Source organism: Rhagoletis pomonella, unplaced genomic scaffold (genome assembly GCF_013731165.1).
Source record: "Rhagoletis pomonella isolate Grant_MI unplaced genomic scaffold, Rhpom_1.0 Rhpom_scaffold_00014, whole genome shotgun sequence".
Classification (NCBI taxonomy): domain Eukaryota; kingdom Metazoa; phylum Arthropoda; class Insecta; order Diptera; family Tephritidae; genus Rhagoletis; species Rhagoletis pomonella.
In genome coordinates this window covers 14,971,856-14,994,220 of record NW_023458568.1, presented here as the reverse complement: position 1 = coordinate 14,994,220, position 22,365 = coordinate 14,971,856, and the positions used below count along the sequence as shown (strand labels likewise).

The 22,365-nt window shown below is 33.6% G+C and overlaps 1 protein-coding gene across 1 annotated transcript in view; it reads left to right on the top strand.

Moving 5' to 3' along the window:
* The window catches only part of LOC118749270, a 129,462-nt gene that overhangs the window by 64,003 nt on the left and 43,094 nt on the right, over positions 1–22,365 (top strand). The window contains exon 3 of the mRNA XM_036484070.1: positions 12,616–12,734. Coding sequence (XP_036339963.1) covers positions 12,616–12,734 — 119 coding nt within the window. The remainder of the gene's footprint in view (positions 1–12,615; positions 12,735–22,365) is intronic.

The following is a 22,365-nucleotide window of genomic DNA, read 5'->3' as shown; positions in this document are numbered from 1 at the left end:
ATTTTCGCTCTTGGGTGATGCTGGTTATGCTCTTCAACCATATTTGCTATCGCCATACCTAACGTGACCAACTATTTCATAACTCAAAGAAGTACAGGTTAGGTTGGGTTAGGTTAAAGTAGTTGCCCCAGGCAAGGGACACACTTGGACATTTAAGAGATTGTCCTTTGTGATAGCACGAAATAACTAAACGGAAACCCTTAAATTTCGATTGCGGATAATTTCGACCCTGAGAGCTCAGTGTTAGCCTCGCGAGTTGGATAGTCTAAAAGAAAGTGTGGAGATGATTCCATCTCATCATTTTCTTGACAGCTTATACAAAAGGAATCAGTTGAAATTTCTAGTCTTACCGTGTGAATACCAATCGCACAATGGCCTGTCCGGACCCCCATCAATGCCCCTTGAGAGGTAACTTATTTTTCGGCACCTCTAAGGGGAAGCGATGGGTCACTCGTGTCTTGCGCTGCAAAAAGTATTTTAAAGTGCCCCATAAAAACATTTGCTGCAGCAGAGAAGCGTCTTCTTGTAATTTTTTATGCCACAAAAGGAGCATCGTTTTCCTTTTCTATCAGCCACGAAGCTTCCCGCGACCACTAAACTACCACCTTGCGGAATACCCCAATTGACTCTGCGTTGAGTGCAGGCGCTGTATCCGCACTTAACACAGTTCGCATAATTAGGAGCCAACCAATTGCACGACATCTCCAGAACCCTTTACAGCTGCGAAGGTATGACGCCCCGGCGCACACAGAGACGACAGCGACCAAAAATGGCAGAAATGAAGTATGTTAAAAATGAAAAATAAATATGCACGATCAAAGTTAAACTCCTATTAAGAAAAGTCCAAAAACAAATTTGCAAATATTTTAAATATTGTAGCCTCACGAGGCCGTTAAAGTCGACATATTGAATTAATAGTTCATATGAGATTATTATGACGAATTTTTTTATTTGAGCGTGGGAGGATTTTTTTTCATATAAATTTCAGGTGTTTGGGAAAAAGAGTATGGGATTTCATTTTTCAATATATTTCTAATCTGAGAATGCCAATTTGTTTGTCTTGACAACCGATCTTTATTCTGTACCGTTATCACAAAGAAAATCATCCGATTGCGAAAAAAGTGAAAGTGAAATGCAAAGTGTTTTAAGCAATTACTAAAAAACATCAAAAACATAAATTTTTTATATTATTTTGGTAAGAGTATGTATATTCTAAACCCAAAATATTACCTGCATATTCGTTTTTTATGGACTATTTTGTAGTGGCGTTTCAAGTAAAAATTCAGCAAATTTTCGATATGTGGTCGGCATCGAAACATTTGCGACCAGGAGAACAACTTCACAATATTGTGTGTTCCATTGAAGATAAATGTGGTGGAAAAATTAAAATTAATGAAAAAAAGTAGAGTTCCTACTTTTGAAATTCAAGAGACTGTGGGAGAAATCTTATCGAATGAAGACAGCTTTTAAAAGGAATAACGGCTTATGGCTTGATACGGACTTTGGACTAGAAGAAGAAGAAGAAGAAGCTGCGGTATGCTATTAAAACAGTTTTTCGAAAGCAAATGCAGTATTATGCATGCGTATTTTTTCACAATGGTTATTTAGGTTGCAAGTACGAACAGGGACAGGCCTCCAATACCATTTGAAGCATCTTCAACGCGAACAAAAAGGCGAAGGATTAAAGAATTAATTTCAACCAAGTGTCCGCAAAAGATAATCAAAGCTGCGGAAAAATGCGAAAGACTGGAAGAACAAAATGACCGCAATAAGAAAAAGAGCTTAGGTGTTATGGAAGCTTTGTCACTATTTCTTGAGTTAAATTTGACGAAAGAAAAGTATAATATTTTAAGATCAGTTGCTAACTTAGTCCACAGCGATTTTTCCCGAGCTACTACGCTTTGAAGAACGCAAAAGAGAAGTTGCTTCCACAACCAAATTATGTAACAGAAACTTCAGTAGAAGTACCGGTACAAAGTTTGCTCAACAGCACAACCTCGAGCTTACTTCAAATGTGTTCGTTTGAAAAAACTGAGCAACACAAATTAAATTTAATTTTGGAAAGCAAATGGGGCTTTGATGGTAGTTCGGGTCACAGCCGCTATAAAAAAAAATTTTCAGAAGCTGAAAGTACTGATGAATTTCTGCTAGTGTCTGCATTGGTACCTATCCGCATTACTTATGCAGAGAGTGGACAGCAAATGGGGTTGAATACACTTTGTTCCTCTCCCAAATTTTGCTGACCTATAAAAATTACGTATATAAGAGAATCAGCTCTTGTTATACGTGAACTTGAAAATGACATTCAAAACCAGATAAACAATCTCGTGCCGTATAGTTGTCACATTAAAAACTTGGATATTACTATTAATTATTATTAATTATTATTGCTGTTATTAATGTGAAAATATCGGTGGCTCTGTTTGTTATATATGTGGCGCAAAACCAACTGAAATGATCTCGCTTCATATTCGTGAAAGGCCTGTAAAGGAAAATTAAAATGTTGGAGGGTTTCTGGTTGGCAGAATAGAGCAACACTTAACCAAAATAAAAAGAGGATTCAAGATGAATTTAGAGCAGAATTAGGTTTGCTCGTAGATTTTGTTCGCACAGGATATGGAAAAACAAATGACGGCAATTCTGCTAGACGTTTCTTTGCCAATCCTTAAGTTTCTTCAAAAATTACTGGAATTGGCTTAGACTTAATAAAGAAATTTGGCACAATTTTAAGCGTTATCTCTTGCGAAAGGCTCATCGATCTAAATAAATTCCAAGAATTGCTTAATGAAACTATAGATCTGTATATCAGTTTATACCCTTGGTACTATATGCCCAGCACTGTGCACAAGGTTCTTATTCATGGCTGCCAAGTAATCAACAATTTTCAAATACCTATAGGATATTTATTGAATTGAAAGCAAGCACAAAGAATTAAGAAAGGTTCGGAATTCAACACCAGGAAAACATCACGACAAGCTACTAACTACGATTTAATGGCAAACTTATTGCTATCTTCAGAGCTACTGCTAACATATAATAAACGCTCAATGAAATTAAGTTCAACGAATGATATACAAAATTACCTTTTACCTGAGGCAGATGTTGAAGAAATCTATAGCAATGAAGAAACAAGTGATGAAGATTATGTTTGTTGTGAATTTTTTTATGAAATAAATTTGTTGTTTATGAAAAAGTTTTGGAATTTTTCTTCTGCATCTTATAGACGTTGTAGTGAAGGGATTACGATAATTTTTGGTGGGGCAATAAATATAGTTTAACTCATCACGTGTTCCAAATTTCATTGAAATATGTTGATTCTTTGCAGGGTTAGCATAGGATGTTACTTTTTTTTTGTATATGGGAGGTGTGCCTATCTGTAATCCGATTTTTATGCTTTTTTCCAAAAAACTATATTTTCTGAAAATAATAGGGTGTACTAAATTTGGTGCTTCTAGCTCAACTCCTTCTATTTTTGGCCGTGGCTAGTACTGAGTCGTCCCAGTGTGCAGCGACTTAAAGGGTTTGAACGAATTTATCGCCTAGGCCATGTGGTGTTCATCCAGAAGATCGGAGAAGTACAGGACCTGGTTTACAAAATATTGCAAAGAAGTACATATCACTGTACTTCGAAGTACGAAGTAAAAATCAAAGAACAAAGATTATTTTTGATCGAAAACATAAAAATCGTAAAATAACGATTGAAAATGATCGAAAAAATAAAAATCAAAGACTAACGATTATTTTTGACCGAAAAAAATCATAAAAAAACGACTAAAAATGATTGAAAAAATAAAAATCAAAGAATAACGATCGAAAATATAAAAATCACAAAATAACGATGAAAAATGTTCGTAATTATATAGATCGGAAAATAACGATTATACAATGATTTTTAAATAAAAATCCTTCATAATAACGATTATTTTCGGTCCCTGGTTCTAATTTTGACAGCGGGTACCTGTCATTACGCTACCCGCGATCCGCCGCAATTCTGTTTACCGCATTAAACTCGAGTTTATGGCTCAACTTAAATATACTATAAAACTGACACACACTGAACTTTTTTTCATAACTAACTAGCTTTTCCCTTCTGGAATTTTTATTAAGTTTCACTTCTTCCGCGCGTAGGGTCTACACGCACTCGGTTTTTTTTACCGCCGTGGTGTGTAGATAAAGTGTTAAATAAAGTAACTAAGGGTTGCAGCATTCCAATTATATACAATAGCCGTGAGCAAAATTACCATCTTCCAGTGGCAACAAGTCAACCACTACAGCTTTGAGTTTTGTAATGTGCTCAAATATGTGCGTAATTTCTGCTAATTAGTTTATTCGTTTAATAATTTCGACATATCGCACATCATCTTCAAAAGACGCACAACTCAAAATTTGGCATTTTTGATATTATGCGCTAAAAATGTACACAGAGCTTTTATTTACCTTTCAGGAAAAGTTGGAGCAAATCTTTATTATAATTTGTTAAAACAAACTAAGGTAAAGTCTCCCTTCCCATATGATTATCATGTGCTAAGAAAGAGTTTTTCGTATTTTCTGCCAAAACTTCTTATTTTGAGTTGTGCCCCTTTTGAAGGCGACGTGCGATAAGAAGAAGTAAAACAAGTGTACCAGTTTCATCATTTGTTGCAAATGGGAATGTAATTAAACCGGCGTTGCCAGGTTGCCGTTTTTAAGGTCAATTGGATGTTTTTTGTATCCTGTTGATGTTCGGACGTTTTTTGTGTAAAAAATTACGTTTTTTAATTCCCCAGTAATTTTTTTCTGTTACTAAATCTTGCAAGTAGATCTGATTTTGAATTATTTTCTTAATAAATCTTTACAAGCTTTGTTTTTGCAGCAGCTTCTTCAAAAGATATTTGTTCTTTGGACACAGATGACTTAAATATAATGCAAACCAAGCGTACGCGCATTTTTTCGATTCTTGGCTGATTTTGTAAACACTTGAGGTTAAGAGGCTTATTGCAATGTTTGTAATTGCACATTAAAAGCCTCGCAAAAGCATCAAAAAAGCTGTAGCAGCGTAGAAAGTCAGTAAAAAGTGGGCGACTTTTTAAGGCTTCATTGAAAATGTAATGAACGCAAAAAAGGCTGAAATATTGCTATGTGCCTTCTTAGCAGAACGTAATTTAGCATTTTCGAAAACCGACAACCTAACACAAGAAAAAAAAATTATTAAATATCAACGCGATTATTTAGCAACTTATAGCTTGCACATTATTACCCTGGAATTTAATGGGCTATCAAGCTGAATACTCACAAAAATTCTTAAATATCTGAATAAGAAGTTGAAAATCTAGATGAAACTTTGCAGTTTTTTTTTTAATTTTTGGACAAAGTTTGAAATGTGGATTTATATTTTTTATATATATATTTGTTATATAATGTGCTAGGCTTTCATGGAAAAATTATAAGCATTAATTAAACAAAAGAAAAACGGCCACAATCCGTGAACTGAATCAGCTGATCACAAGTGTATGTATAAAATGATTTTTATATTAACGATCTCAAACCAGTTTATAATGAATTGTAAATGTGCTTTGTCGAAATGACATTTTAATATACCTTACATATATACCTATGTATGTACCTTTGTACACAATAAAACTTTAATAAGAACAATTCTGTGTGCATACATTTGAAAAAGACGTTTTTGGGTAGAAAATTACGTTTCTGACCAAGAGGGACGTTTTCTCATGCCGAACACCTGGCAACACTGAATACAACTCAAGCGTTAATAAAAGTCTTACATAATTTTAACGCGAAAACTTTGTTGTGAGCTGCTTAGGTGAAGTAATATTACTGCTGCTTCCGTTACATTTTCGTACGTACATACATATGTAAGCATGTACATATGTATTTATGTCCATTAGGGTGGTCCTTAAATGTAGGAAGCAAATTTATACATTAGGTTTCCTAAGCCTCAACCCCTCCGTCGATGCTATCATGATCGGAGACATCTTATATAAATATTGTACCCGATTGGAGACGGTTAAGGCGTGTCGCACAGCGGGCAAAGTTCAGATTCCTCTATGGAGACTCAAAAAAATAAAATTAATTTTCCTTTTACCCAATTCCCAAAATCGATATTACTTTAGTCAAAGATATCACATATTAATTTTGGCCCCGATTGGAGTCGGTTAAGGCGTGTCGGACAGGGGTCCAACTTCGGATTACGCTATGAAAACGTTTTAACCGACTTTAATCGGGACCAAAATTTATTTGTGATATCATCGACTATGGTAGTCTCGATTTTGGGTATTAGATAAAAAAAATTAATTTAAATTTCTTGAGTCTCTATAGAGGAATCTGATCTTTTCCCCCTAAGCGATATGCCTTAACCGGCTCCAATAGCAACCAAAATTTATATGTGATATCTGTGATCGTGATATTAGCGATTGAGGAGGTGACACTGATTTTTCATTCATTTTTAAGGACCTTTGATTTTTAAGGAACGCCCTAATATACATATGGGTCTTCCCATGCAGCCGTACGCGACATTCGTACGCTTATGGAGTAACATAAATCTCTCAAAAATAGAAGTTACTGAAAAACAAGATTACGGTTATGTTGCAACCCAATGGTACTATGTTTGAGAAAGATAAAAGCAGCCTCGAAACTTTGGTGTGGAAAATATCAAGGTGATAACGTACGCGACAAAGAAGTGGTTTTAAGGCACATATACATATATGCGAAAGTCTGCGAATCATGGGAGTTTTTCTATTCTTTAAAAATTCCTAAACTAAGATAAATAATATACCTTTACAATCCTTCCATTTTTTAATAGAAATTACTCTGGTTAGTTGTTATTAAAAAAAAAAAATATAATAACGTAAGCGACAGATTTTTCCCCCATACAATATTTTTACTAGTAACACAAACTAAATTAAATTTTTAACTAAATTTTTTCAGTCATCTAATTACGAAATTTAATTTTATAAAGCAGTTTGAATTCATTTGCTTGCATTTTCGGTTTACACTTTCATGGAAAGACCCATATGTTACACTGTTAGAGAATTAGGAAACTGGCTTTTTTAAACACATGAGTGAAAAATAATGAGTAAACCCACAGCAAGTCTGAGAGTCACACTAAATTCAATCTTTAAAACACCATTAAAACTGAAATCGGTATATCATTTAATTTATCGATGTTATAAAACTGTAAAAATTGATGGCAAACATCGAATTTGGCACCGATATTATCGATGTTCATCGGTGCATCATTTGAATCTCTATTACTGGGTTGGATGGGAATTGGATAATAGCCGCAATCGATGCATCCAGCGTTTTATGATTTTTCATTTCAAACTTTGTTTGTACAAATATTATGAAAATTTTCACCAAAGTCTCAAACTTTTTATTCAGAATCTTTAGAAACAATTTTGGTATTCAGTTTTGTAGGCCATTTAATTCTAGTGTAATGGAGTGCAAGTTTCAAGCTGCTACAAAATTCCGTAGATTTTTGGCATTTTTTTTTGCTCTATATAAAAGAAATTTGTCGAACATACTTTGTATCAGGGACCATAACAGTTACAACCTTTATTAAAAAAATCGCTCTTTAAAAATTATGTTTTGACTTTTATTTAATTAGTCCTTAAATAAATATGTCTTAGATAACAGTTATCGACGATTTTTATTTATAAAAGTATAAATATAAATATAAATCAGTCATTGACCTTTATTTTTTAAATCATACTTATAAAAGTCATTTGTATCAGTCGTAGTAAACTTTTGTTTCTGTTGTCACCTTCCTAACTGCGAAAAATGTTAATGACTTAAAATAGGAATGATTTAAAATATAACAGTCGGTGACTGATTTATATTGAGGACTTTTAAAAGTAAAAGTCACTGACTGATTTTTATTTATGACTTTTATAAATTCATCAATAACTGTTATGTTCGGCTCCTGCTTTGTATGGAAAAAACGAGAGACACCTTTACTCAAAAACATTCTTAAAAGTCAACAGGCTTTTTTACCAACTTGAAACTTACACTTGATATACTAGCATTAATTGGTGAAAATTTTCAGAATTTTAATAATTTTTGTACAAAGTTTGAAATGTGAATTTATATGGTGTTTGTTTTACATATAACCGGCTAGACTTTTATAAAAAATCTATAAACACTAAATAAAGAAAAGACAAATAGCCAAAACTAATTTAAATATCGCACTCCTATTATTTTATGGACAACTGTACATACATATGTAAGTATATATGTATGAACGTACTTAACAATTCGGATACAATATTTTTCACTACAGACCAGCGTACGATGGCGGCTGCCATAATCGAGAAGTTAAAAGGTGGGTACTACCACTCGATAGGACCAAGGTTTGATTCACATTCGGTTGTTGTTCTAAAGCGGTCTCCCTTTGGCAGGCAATGGCAATCCTCGGAGTGCACTTCTGCCTAATCTCTATATCTCAGAAATGGAAATTCGCAGAAACAAAATTGTGACAACAGTTTTTATAAACAATTGCATGATTCACACTTTTGTCTAACCTTTTTTTCATGATGAACCTTACCGTTTGACCTTAAATAACGTTTTTCGCAGATGTGGGATGGATAGAGACTTTCTGCATTTTATTTATAATGGTGTTCGCAACATTATTACCAATTTTGAGCTTAAGACGTGCTGTGGCAACCTTAAATGTCTAACTTGGCCGGGTTAGAAATATTTTTGTTAGTTCACTCTTTCGTTCGAAATTAATAGATACTTTCCCGTTATTTGAAAAAAAACAGAAACTATACGTTAGCCAGACGGCAACTGAACCTAGAATTTCAAGAACTTTTGCACACTCATCTTCAGTCAGAACATCTAAGTGGGAAAATAAGGAATGCATTACATTTTTCTACCAAGACATGATTGAGCCTAGGGACACGATATCGAACAGAAAGTATCGATATGGTACTCATTTCAAGTATCGCTTTAAAAATATCGGGTACCCATTAATATCGGAATAAAAAGACTCGATATTTCAAATATCGATACCAAAATCCAAAAAATGTATATGAATATAGGTCTCGTATATAGGCCGCTGTGGTGTAATGATTAGAAGTGCTCAAAACTTGAAAATGAAAAACAGCTTCCCAGTAAAACAAAATCGCCGTTCAAAGTCGCCATAAAACTGTAGGGACCCCTTTTGTGCCACAACATTAATAGCCCGAACACAATGAAAACGACGAGCTATGGACCATAGCTGTCAAATTATTTTAACACGTACTCTTATGTAGATAATTATTTTGGCACCGACCGCGCTACGCGACGACTGTGGTTGTGGCCAGATTAGATCTACATATTTCTATTTTTCCAGCGACAGATTAGGTTCTTCCTCTTCTTTTGTGTCAAACTCGTACAAATTCATGATGTTGCCGACGCATTCAAAAAAAATCATGTCGCTATCGACAAAGCGTTTAGACAATGAAGATAACAAATTGGAAGCTGTGGCCCGTAGCTCGTCGTTTTTAATGTGTTCAGAACTTAAGGCGCACTTTACAAATCGGAGGAGAATCTCGGTCAAACACTAACATATTGTGTAACAACACGTAGAGATTGAGGTGTTGTCTTAAAACACCGAAGTCGCGGGTTCAAATTCCACAACATGCAATCCTAACTATATTTATTATTAATTGTTAAGAACATTATCCTTGTAATTTGAGTGTTGCGAAGACATTAATAGTAATACGAACCTTGTTATAAAATTAAGGTTAAGTGAAAAAACCGCGTGTCTTTTCTTTAAAAATTCCGAATTCAACCGAGTTTTTTACAAAAAATACAATTCTCAGTTGTCATTACAGGGTTGCAAAAGGTAAAACAATTCAATTTTCAGTACAACATTACAGGGCTGCAAAAAGTTAGTAGAAAAGTAAAAGACTATGCAATAATATTGAACAGTGAGTTTATTACATTCGATACGATACTAGGGTTCTGGTACTCGATTCCAAAAAATATCGTTTTAAAACTATCGAGTAGAAAATATCGGTATCGAATGCCAAAAGTATCGATATGGTATCGTATCGTATCGAAATTCGTGTCCCTAATTGAGCCATTGAAGGAGAGGATGCATCACAATGAAAGCGAGCGGGTAGTTGTAGTTTTGAAGCCACAAGGAAAAGGAGAGGTTTGAGAACAAATTTAAGTTTGCCATTTTTCCACGTTATCTCAACAGCTGCTGTTGCCGAATGGTGATATGCGACGAATTTCAAACATTGGCAACAGATTTGCAAACATTTTTGCGGTAAGTGGCTTCGTTTGCAATCAAGGTTTATAGAGGTTGCGCAATGCGCAGGTCCGTTATTCTTCTCGGAAAGTTTGGGCGACAACAACAGCGAAAATAATAAGCAGCGAAAACAACAAGCAGCGAAAACAACAGGCAGCGTAAAAAAACATAAAATTTAAGTGAAGAGAAGCGATTTCAAACGATTTGTAATCGATAGCTTATTCAAAAATACATTTAAAGTTAATTTTAACCAAGTTTCTACTCATGCCTTTATGTCGAAAAAGCCACAAAAACTGATTTTTCACAGCGACCAATTTTTGCGAAATTTTCACTTAAACTCGCTATATCTCAAACGTTTACGTATCGATTGATTTGAAATTTGTAAAGAATAAACTAGATTCTATTCGAAAGAAGATTAGTCTAACTACACTTCTTAATATGTACTTATTAAAAACAAAATGGCGGATATTTTAACTTTTTTATAAAAATTAAGGAGGTGGTTTTTAAAAATTCAAAAGTTGTATTATGTATGTATGTCTATTAAATTTATAACAAGGAGCTTTAATAAGTTATATTACACAGATAAATTTATAAATTTTAACATTTCACTTAATATTTCTTCCAAAATTACTTGTACAAATGCGAGCGCTCGCTCGTGGGTGTCACCACAATATTTTTATAACTTTAGAACTACTTGTTCTCTAATACCATGCCCCCACCGGAGCTAACCACGTAGTTATGGCTAATGAGCTGGTTATCCCGATAACCCACTTCATTTGGCGTAGTTTCGTCATATAAAACTGACAGTACTTAACCATTTCACTGAGATGGTCAAAAGCTAACCAACTCGAAACCACGTCGAAAGTCTGATACAACCCTGTGTTTTCCCGCCATCTGTGGGTCATTAGCGTTAAAATGTAAAAAAATCGTTCCTTACTAGTGTTTGGACCTCACTAAGATCAGATTAGATTTACTGCGGTTTTAGAAAAAATTTTAAATCTACTCCTCTACTCCGCTTGACTTCAAAACTATTCCGTGTTTTTTTTTCATTCATGTTATGCCCCTCTTGGGGCCGTTTTTTAGTGTTCACCACCGGTTTCAGTAAAAAAATTTAAAGTTAGCCAAATTTTCAGTGTTAAAAAGTAACTCTTTCATAGCAATGCGCCAATAAAGTAACTTCGTTATTTTTTGATGTAGGGCTGTCGAAATTGGCGGATGCAGAACTATTCTTAAGTTGTTAAAAAATATACATATGTAGAATTAAATTTATAAAAAGTAGAAAAGGTTTGGATCCTATTGCTCTTTAAAAAACCAAGTGTTAGATACGTTATACTTTATAGAAAATGCTAAAAATTACGTAAATATGTAACATCTTATCCTCACATTGCCTCGCGTTCTTATTTTTGCATGAATAGAAAATATTTAAGTTAAACAATTAATGTCAGAGACGAAAATAAAAAAAAATCAATCCAGTACGGAAAATTTGTTTTTGCTCCGATTTTTGATGTTATTTAGCCTGAATCGAGTTTTGCGGGTCCGACAACTGTTCATTACATTTTTACTGACGTGGTTAAATCCGATTTGAGATGGTTAACTTTTTGGTGGGGACATGGTATACACATAAAACGTTCCCAAAAATGTCCGTATAAATTTGTCTATAATGCTGCATCAAAATAAAACAAAAATTTTAAACTTCATAACACAACTTTTGCATTTGTAAAAATTTTGTAATTTGTTTGTAAATTTTATAAAAAACTTAAAATATCCGACATTTTGTTTCTAATAAGTATTAAGAAGTGTAGTTAGACTCATCTTCTTTAGAATAGTATCTAGTTTATTGTGTAAAAATTTCGAATCGATCGATACATAAACATCTGAGATATAGCGAGTTTAAGTGAAAATTTCGCAAAAATGGGCCGCTGTGAAAAATCAGGTTTTGTTGCTTTTTCGACTCGAAGGCGTGAAAGCAAAAAATCGCCCTGGGACCTTATGCGCAGAGAGAGAGGCAACTTTTATTTCGTGCATTGTGCGACCTTCTATGTATAGGTCTTGGTTTGCAATCATGTATAAACTTTCGGGGCGCGAACGTCAGCGGATATGTAATTGAAAAATTTCAACCGTAACGAAACATTGCTTTATCCGAGTATATTTTAACATTTTTACTTCGCGTAAACACAATGGTCTTCAGGCAGATTTGTGAATCAATTTCGCCCTGAGTACCCCGCTTTAACACTGCTCAAAACATATACAAACCTTCACTGTGTGAATTGCAAAAATTTACTCCAGATCAACTTCATTTACAATCATCAACACGTTTGTTTATTTGAAAACCTATCGCAAAGCTCTTTATTACGCGTATTTTTTTCTACTTCTACTTTCAGACACAGACGTCAACCAATGAAAAAACCACCGTAATTTTACAATACATTTTTCAGTTGCTTTTCATCACAAATTTCGGCATAAATTTCGTGCTTTATTGTGTTAGTGGTCAAAATTTCCGGTAAGTTAACTCAACTACGTGGAAATATACATACAATTTTTACGATGGTATAAAAAAAATTTAGTATAAGTGGGGCACCATAGGGAGTCTTACATTTGAATTATGTAAATGCAATATTCCCTACTAACCACTAAAGCTTTCACATCCCAATACCCTATGGGGAGTGACAATAGCTTATACAGTGAAACCCGCTTAAGTACCACCCCCCCATAAGTAACTAACCCGCTTAACCCTTTCGCGACGGAGTTTTACTTCCGCTCTCCCAGTGCTTTTGTGACATATTTTTCCAAAATGTGGAAATAATGTTTAAAAAATATGTTCTGCGTATTTAAAAAAATCATTAAGTCCTTTCATTATCCTGGGACATATTGTCCCAATAGAAGTTTATATTGGGACAATATGTCCCAATTAGATGTTTGAACATTACAATTAAATAGACCTTTTAGTCTTTTGTATTTGTTTATCTGATGAACTTATTTTTTTTTCTGAAAAAGTATTCACTTATGGTACACTGAGGGAAAAAATATTAAAATCAAATAGAAACGTTATTGATCTTACTATAAACGTCAACGAAAGTACTGTATATTGGCAAATATTCAATTCAATTACGCGCATATTAAAGTGACCGGGTTCGTACTGAAAAAGCATCCGTGAAGTGAATATCCATCAACACCACAGCACGCGATTTGTGCGGATAAACATGTTTACTATGTACTATGTATGTATGTTTGTGTTGTCAATGCTCTCAGAGCGGCGCTCTGCATGGTTGGGGCGCGTATGTACACTTTACATATATATATATACTCAGATGTGAACAGTAAAATACGTGCGTAAGAAATTTTGTATGAAAATATTATTTTTAAATACGAACATTTTTAAACGATAATCAAATATAAAGTATTCATTTTTACTATGCATTATTTCCCTCAGTGTAGGGAGTAAAGCATTTATAGCACAGTGCATTGTTGCATCCGGAGCAAATATAATTTGTTCTCATTTATTTTTGTTGAGAAGTGCACCGTACGCAACGACGTCGGTATGCGCCTTTTATTGGTAAATATTCAAGAGTTCTGTACGTGAGCGGATAGATGGTCTTCCCCCGGTCCGACGAGTCTTAACCTTTTTTTATTTGGGTGCTTCAGCTATGTACAAACCAAGCATTAACAGTTACAAGCATCAAAAGATTTAAAACTTTTATTTTTACAAAATTTCTGAGCTTTCATACAGTATATCTGACACCTCTTCCGCCGAGTAACCTTTCTTCGGCATCTAGGAAAACACATATTGGTACAAAAAAGTCCCACGTAAAACACAAACTGGTACAATATATCCCAAAATTATAAAAATTATATGAAACTCACCTTTACTGATATTTTAGGACCGTATTTAATATAATGCAAGCAGAATTCGAGAATATCTACATACTATCTAGTTGCAAACAAAGTGGCTATTGCAAGACATACTCCTTTGACACCTTGTGTCCTGCCAGATCGCCGAAATTTCTAAACACGTGCTCGCAAACTTGACCAGTGGTACCATACATAACATATCAAATATGTTTTGGGGTATTTTTATCATAAATAAAACCCAGAACTTGTAATAAAACAATTCAGATAGAAGATTTCATAAGTAATAAAACGAGTAAATGATTTTCAATGAACCTGGGACATATTGTCCAGTAGTCGCGAAAGAATTAAGTAACCAACATTTTTGTGCACCGTGAATTTTTTAATGTAATCTGACGAAAATCCCTCTCTTAAGTGGGGAGGTGAGCTCTCTGATAAACAAAAAAATTTCAGGTAAAAGTGTTACCGTTTTTGAAATATTTACATTTTTTGAATTTAAAAAAATCGTGCTTTTTCATGTATTTTCTTTAACTCCATATATAAACCAGGCTATACTTAGTAAATTTTTTATGTAAAATACTTCCAGACAGTTGCTTCTCCATACCCAAATGCAATGTAGTTAAAATATATTAAGGAACCATCATAAAATAAGGACTATTTTGGAATTTTTAACTTTTTGATATTTTCTTCCCCAACTTTGACTATCTCTGGTGAAAAAAATGTACTGAGCTATAACCTTACATTGCATAAAAAATTGCTCATTTAGTAAAGATTTCAGAAAGGTACCACTCTTACTGTTTCGACTAGAAAAAAAGTTGTAGCCGCTTTTGTGGGCAAAGGACTGAGACACGCTAGAATGTATTTAATAGATTTAAATTTAAGTTGCTCTTGTTACCGACCAATGACATGCTAAATAGTACAAAGGTACATTATTACCTACTCCTGACATTATTTTATGTTACTTACCGGAATTAGTGAAAGTGGATTTTGTGAAATTGGACCCTTCGAACATTGTGTTATTAATACTATGACAGAGAACACGCAGTATACGTCGCATGAATATGCGGATATTCACCTAATTTACGGTAAAGCTTCAGACTTTGGTATCGATACTGACTACTCATTCTGGCATCGAGCTTACGGTATCGATACTCTAAAAGTATCAGGTGAAAAGTATCGATACTACTCAGTATCGGACTCATGAAATACGTTGTTTGGGATACTAAAATTATTTTATTCTTTAATCGTATATCTAGTTATTTCCTGAAATTTAAACAATACAAATTTATATTATCTGATTTTCATTTCATTGCAGAACTTCCTTTCAGGTTAGAACTAATTTTAACGTTAAATTTACATACATACATACATATGTATATACACTGATAACCAAATCTGCATAAATATAACGAAAACTTGCGTAAATCTTACGAAATTTTTCGTCATTTTGAGCCACGAAAGTTTTCGTTGATTATACAAAACCGTATTCGTACATACTACGAAAATATGAGGCATCAGATTTTTAGTACATTTAAGAATGTTTTCGTACTATTTACTAAAGAATTTAGTACTATTTACTTAAGAATTTCGTACTATTTACAAACGAATTTCGTACTATTTACTAAAAAAATTCGTACTATTTCTTTATTTTTTTTTACGAAATTTTTGTAAAATGCACAGAAATAATTCGTATATTTAACGAAATTACTTTCGTAAAATCTGCGCTTGTTTCGTAGAATGTGCGATTTTGCTTTCATTCTCAACGCTGTAAAAAACATATTACGAATTATAACACAACACTTTTATTTTGCTTTTATCGTTAATTTTAGGCGTCTTTGTTTAACAAAACGTTTTGGAAGAACGCTTAGCATTATTGATTAATAATAAAAGCAATCATACGTTCTACGAAAGAAGAAGAATCTTCTGACTACACTGCAGTTTAGAATTAATAAAAAAGGTTATTTTACCTATAATAAAACTTAAGTCTTTTATTTATATGCGTACGAATATTTAGGTTCTATACTACATATTTTTTGTTGCTTAGGCTTCATTCAATAAAGTATATTGATGCAAAGTGTTACACTATGAGCAGTGTTGCCAAGTTGACGTTTTTAACGTCATTTGAACGTTTTTTGTATCCTGTTGACGTTGGGACGATTTTTAACTTCCCAGTAATTTTTCTCTATGCACAATATATTCAATGTATAGCGTACTATTTGCTTGTAGAGTAAGTACTCACGCTCACACTTTCGGCAAATTTGTTACTAAATCTCGTAAGTAGAACTGATTTTGAATTATTTTCTTAATAAATCTTTACAAGCTTTGCTTTTTGCACCAGTTGCTTCAAAAGATATTTACTGTTTGGACACAGATGACTTAAATATGATGCAAACCAAGCGTACGCGCATTTTTTTTTATTCTTGGACTAAGGATCAAAGGCTGGTTGTTATTTTCTTAATAAATCTTTACAAGCTCAAAAGATATTTATTCTTTGAACACATATGACTTAAATATGATGCAAACCAAGCGTACGCGCATTTTTTTTATTCTTGGACTAAGGATCCGGCGTTTAAAGGCTGGTTGTGTAAACACATTGAGGTTACAAGGCTTATTACAATGTTTGCAATTGCATATGGGTGTTTCCAGCGGAAGGTCCACCACGACAAAAAAAATAAAAGTTTTATATCTAACGTATTTACGGGCCGATTTGTCTGCTTTTTAAAATATATACTGGCTATGTAAGTAGAATCATGTTTGCATAAAATGGTCTTCCTAGGTGGTGCCAAGGTCGAGATATTTCGAAAAACCGTATTTGTGGTCCGATTTGGTTCGAATTTGGCGTATATGGTTGAAACATAATAAATCATAGATTTCTAATAAATTGACCCTGAATTGGCGCTGAAGTCAAAATATAAAGTATATTCTACATAAAATACTTGTTTTATTTGCGTTGAAAATTCATTTAAAAGCAATATGAACAAAAATATAACGATGGAAATTTATGTCACGTGACGCTACGTCAGGTCACGTTTCACACTTGGGGTTGTAAAAGAGAATTGAAACAATTTGCATTTATTCAAAAAACTCTAAAAACAACTAGAATTGCTCCAAATCATATTAAAATAAGTTTCATGAAAATAGCCATCCACAATTCGCAGAGTTTTGCGATTTTGTAAGAAAAGAAAAAATCAACTTCCATTTTTTGTCTCGTAACGACACTCTCTTTAAATGCTTATATTTCAGGACCAAGCAGTTCGATTGATTTCATTTTTCGGTTAAATATAGAGCTAATTATGTGCTATACAATGGCCCAAAAAAGTTAAAGAAAACGAATGGTATTCCTTTTTTGTATCACATTGAAATCGTACGACTGTCACGTGCATGCCCATATTAAAAGCCAAATCAAGAAGAGCTGATCTATTGCAACACGCACGCTCGCAAAAGCACTATGTTCCTTCTTAGCAGAACGTAATTTAATTTAAATGTCTACAAGAAAAAAAATATTAAAAATCAACGCGATTCTTTAGCAACTTAAAACTTGCACATTATTACCCGGAAATTGAATGGGCTATCAAACTGCGTACTCAAAAAAATTATAAAAAATCTGAATAAAAACTTGAAAATCTAGCAGAAACTTTGCAGATTTTTTATAATTTTTGCACAACGTTTGAAATGTGGATTTATGTTGTGTTAGTTAAATAATGAGCTAGGCTTTTATGAAAAATAATAAACATTAAATAAACAAAAGACAGTTGATCACAAGTGTATGTTTAAAATGACTTTTATATTAACGATCTCAAACCAGTTTACAATAGTGGTATTCAACAACTTGTTTTCAACAGTCATTGCTTGAGCTCGTCTGCTGTTTTTCCAGAGTGCCAGGCCACTTGCTCACTTTGGTGAATACCACTAATGAATTTTTAATGTGCTCCGCCGAAATAACATTTTGATATACCTTACGTAAATATGTACCTTTGTATACAATAAAGGTTTAATAAGAACAATGGAAAAGACGTTTTTGGACAGGAAATGACGTTTTTTCAGACCAAGAATCAGATATAAAATATGAAAGAATATAAAAAATACTGGTTTTACTTTCTTAAACATTATAATATTTTTATGTAGAGGCACTTGACAGATTTGCAGCTTCATCGATGTCTGTTTCCTTGACGACTATAAATTAAAGGAAAACTATAAGGCGCCTGAGAAGCAAGTTTCAGTGAAAAGTCATACATGTACTTACTTTTAATTACATTAAGTAGTGCTCTTGGCTTATCTTGCTTATCTTGGCTTCTTAGGCTTGTGATTGATAAGTAACTGATGAAATTGCCTATTTATCAAGTCCCACATTGCAGCGCAAGGCGCAGGGTAGGCGATGTTAAAAACATTGTAAGCTTAAAAGCATATATCCACAGCACAGCTTTAATATTTAATTTTGTATTGTTTTTTTATCTAGCAAATCCCTTTTTAAACCGTTTAAAATTATTTTATACGTTTCACAGCAGCCAACAATTAATTCCGCAATGACACGCGATACAAAAAATATGATGAAATATTTAACTGCCGGTAATTGAGTATATTGTACGAAAATATTCTTGTGTTGTACGAATTTAAAAAACATGTTTCTGCATTAGTACTTTATACGAAAGTATTAATTGTAGATTTCGTAAATTTAAAACCATACGGAAATATTACGAATGCCTTCCTACAATATGCAAAATTATTCGTACAGAGATTTGTTCAGTGATATACGAATGTGTTTCGTAAAATAAACGTAAGATTTCGTAAATTGTACTGAAAAAATGCCTTACGAATGTCCTTTCGTTATATTTACGTATGGTTCGTAAAATCTTGTTTCGTTGTGAAAAATGTGTTATTATGAACGAAATTTCGTACATTGTACAAAAACCAACACTACGAAAGATTTTCGTAGCACTTTTACGAAATTTTATTTTCAGTGTACTTTCACGAAATTCAAATTTTATTACGGATTTTTGTAAACTTTTTGGGTATGCATTTTTGTAGCCTATTCAACTTTAGTATAATAATGTGCAAGTTTGAATTAAAATTCAACGGTACTGGGTACGATACACGTAAAGTTTAATAGGTTACAAAACTGCATACCCAAAAGTTTTATAAAAATTCTGCATTTTCGTGAACTTTGCGTAAACTTGTATGGCCTTATTCATAAAAAATAAATGAAATATGTAAGAAAACGTCATTTCATTCAGCTTTTTAAACCTACTTTATTTTTATGAATAAGGCCATTCAACCCTAACTTATTTGGTATATGTTATGCAACAGACTACATGAAATTTCAGTTTATTTTAAGTGATGGACAAAATTGTATGATAGTCCTCCACATAAGCAAAGAAAATTGGGTCGCCAATGGAAGAAAACATTTAAAAAGTGTGTGTTTTTTTTAGTTTTCGATACTACGAGTAGTTTGCAAAGTATCGAGTAAAATCACCAAATAAGGTATCGAGTATTAAAGTACTCATTTTTATACCCTCAGTATCGATGTTTACTCAATATCGATAGTATCGTTGGAACCCTAGTGAAGCTTGCTGTAATGCCAGAGCTGCTCAAAGACTCTATACAGAGCGATACCCCAATCGTCGGCATCCGGGTCGTGAAGTATTCGCCCGGACCCATAGAGAAATATATGAAGGTAAGTGATTTTTACACCTCTCTTGTTTGCTTGCTTGTTAACTATCTTTTTTCACTTTTTTAAGGTCGCATACCTTTAAGGCGTGACGGCGAAACGGGACGTCCTGCAACGGTAGATGTTGAAGTTGTGTTAGAGGAAGTGGACTAAGGTCCATCGACTTCAGTGAGAATGATGGAAAGACGGACAGGAATACCAAAAACTACAGTTCACAAAGCTTTAACCGACCATCGATTTCATCCCTACTACATTCAACGGCTCTACAAGAAAGAGATTACCTGTCGAGGGTTAGATTTTACCGTGAAATGTTGCGAATGCATGAATCAGACCCCAACTTTTTTAATAAAATAATTCATGCAAACGTGATGGTTATTTTAATTTACATAACCTTCACAGTTGGCAGATAGACAATCCTCACGAAATGAGAGAAGATCGTTCGCAGTACCGGTACTAAATAAATTTATGGTGCGGTATTTTTAATTGTCAGATATTGGGACCTGTGGAACTGCTGCCAACGCTCAACTCTCACAGTTATTTAGAGTTCCTTCAGGAACGGCTTCCAATTCTTTCAGAAGATGTACCCTTAAACCTGCGGCGAAGACTATGGCTGCAAAATGACGAGTGCCCTGCTTGGCCCGCTCGATCGCCAAACCTGAATCCATTAGATTTTTTCTACTGGGTCTTAAGGACAAAATTTATTCAAAAACAATTCAAAACGAAGAGCATTGCGGGAACAAATAAATGGAGTTGCTGCTGGGTTAGCCCAATTGAGTTCAAGATTTCTAAAAGAATCTTTTCTTAAAAGGTGCCGAGCTTGTATTAGAGTAGAAGGTCGCCAATTTGAGCATATTTTATCAATAAATGAATAAATTTTCTTCAAACAACTCATGTATTTTTTTCACGAAAAATATTGATAGATATAGCCCTTGTTATAGACTCTAGTCCGAATTCCGGTAAGTAACATAAAATAATGTCAGGAGTAGGAAATAATGTACCTTTGAACTATTTAGCATGTCATTGGTCGGTAACAAGAGCAACTTAAATTTAAATCTATTAAATACATTCTAGCGTGTATCAGTCCTTTGCCCACAAAAGCGGCTATAACTTTTTTTCTAGTCGAAACAGTAAGAGTGGCACCCTTCTGAAATCTTTATTAAATGAGCAATTTTTTTATGTAATGTAAAGTTATAGCTCAGTACATTATTTTCGCCAGAGATAGTCAAAGTTGGGGAAGAAAATATCAAAAAGTTAAAAAAAATAGTCCTAATTTTATGATGGTTCCTTAATATGTTTTAATTACATTGCATTTGAGTATGGAGAAGCAACTATCTGGAAGTATTTTACATAAAAAATTGACTAAGTATAGCCTGGTTTGTAGATGCAGTTAAAGAAATACATGAAAAGGCACGATTTTTTTAATTCAAGAAAATGTAAATATTTCAAAAACGGTAACACTTTTACCTGAAAATTTTTTGTTTATCAGAGAGCTGATGCATTTTTTTAAGTGTTCTTAGAAATCTTAAGCTGAGGTTTATATGGTATTTGTTAGGAAATTAACGGTATTTTAATTGAAAAATTTGGTCCTAAACGATATGTGCAACACTGTATGTATAAATGTGAATAATCAATGACTTTTAAAAAAATTTAATTCTTGTAAAAATTACATACCATTGCTTTATCTATTTTTTTAATAAAATTTTTCTTTAGTTGTTTATCTGTTTAAATAATGTTACGATCTTGTTTTTTGGCTACGTATTCTTCAATAAATGTTCAAGCTTTAGTTAAGAATTTACATATTTATGCAAGTTAACAAGAAGGTTTTAACTTCTTCAATAGTTATGTTCGCTTAAGTACCCGCATCGAGGTACTTAAGCGGGTTCTTTTAAGTACCCAACCCGCCTAAGTACCTCAAAGCTCTGACATTTTTCGTGAGGTACTTAAACGGGTTTTACTGTAGGTAACTTTAGTTTGTTTACGCAAACACTAGTGCTAACTATTGACTGCATATTTTGTTCGAAAAAGTTAACTACTTTTGTTGGACGATAGCCGGAAAAAAGTCAGACCGGGACACCTCTGCATTACATGTTAACTAACTTGTAACTAACTACTTTTGGACACAAAATATCAATAACAAAAAAAAAAACATTTTGTAAATTTTTTATTTATTTTTATTTTTTTTTACGTTTTTATTTATTTAATTTATATTCAGCATTGCATATTTATTTACTTGTTTACTTATTCTGCAATAAGTGGTCCTATGTTGGAATTTCGTCGACACACTGCTCAAAAAATCTGCACGTCCGGTGGCCGCCGAGCCACGCCGCTGCCGTCGTTTTTTGTCATTCCTCACGCGCCACTGCCTAGTTAGGTTGCAGAGTTGAAGCGAAGCCGAAGACGAAGATGAAGACGAAGCCGAGGACGAAAAACAGGGCAGTAGTAAACATATGAAAGTGATCACAGTGCTAGCAAAGACGAAGACGAAGATGAAGACGTTGCGCAAGCGGCCTGCTTGAAACAGTGCGGTACTGTTTTCAAAGACGAATCGCTTGCTGTGATGAGTTGTTTACAATTTATTTAACTGTTTGCAATTGTGAAAAAACGCTTTTTTCGAGAAATT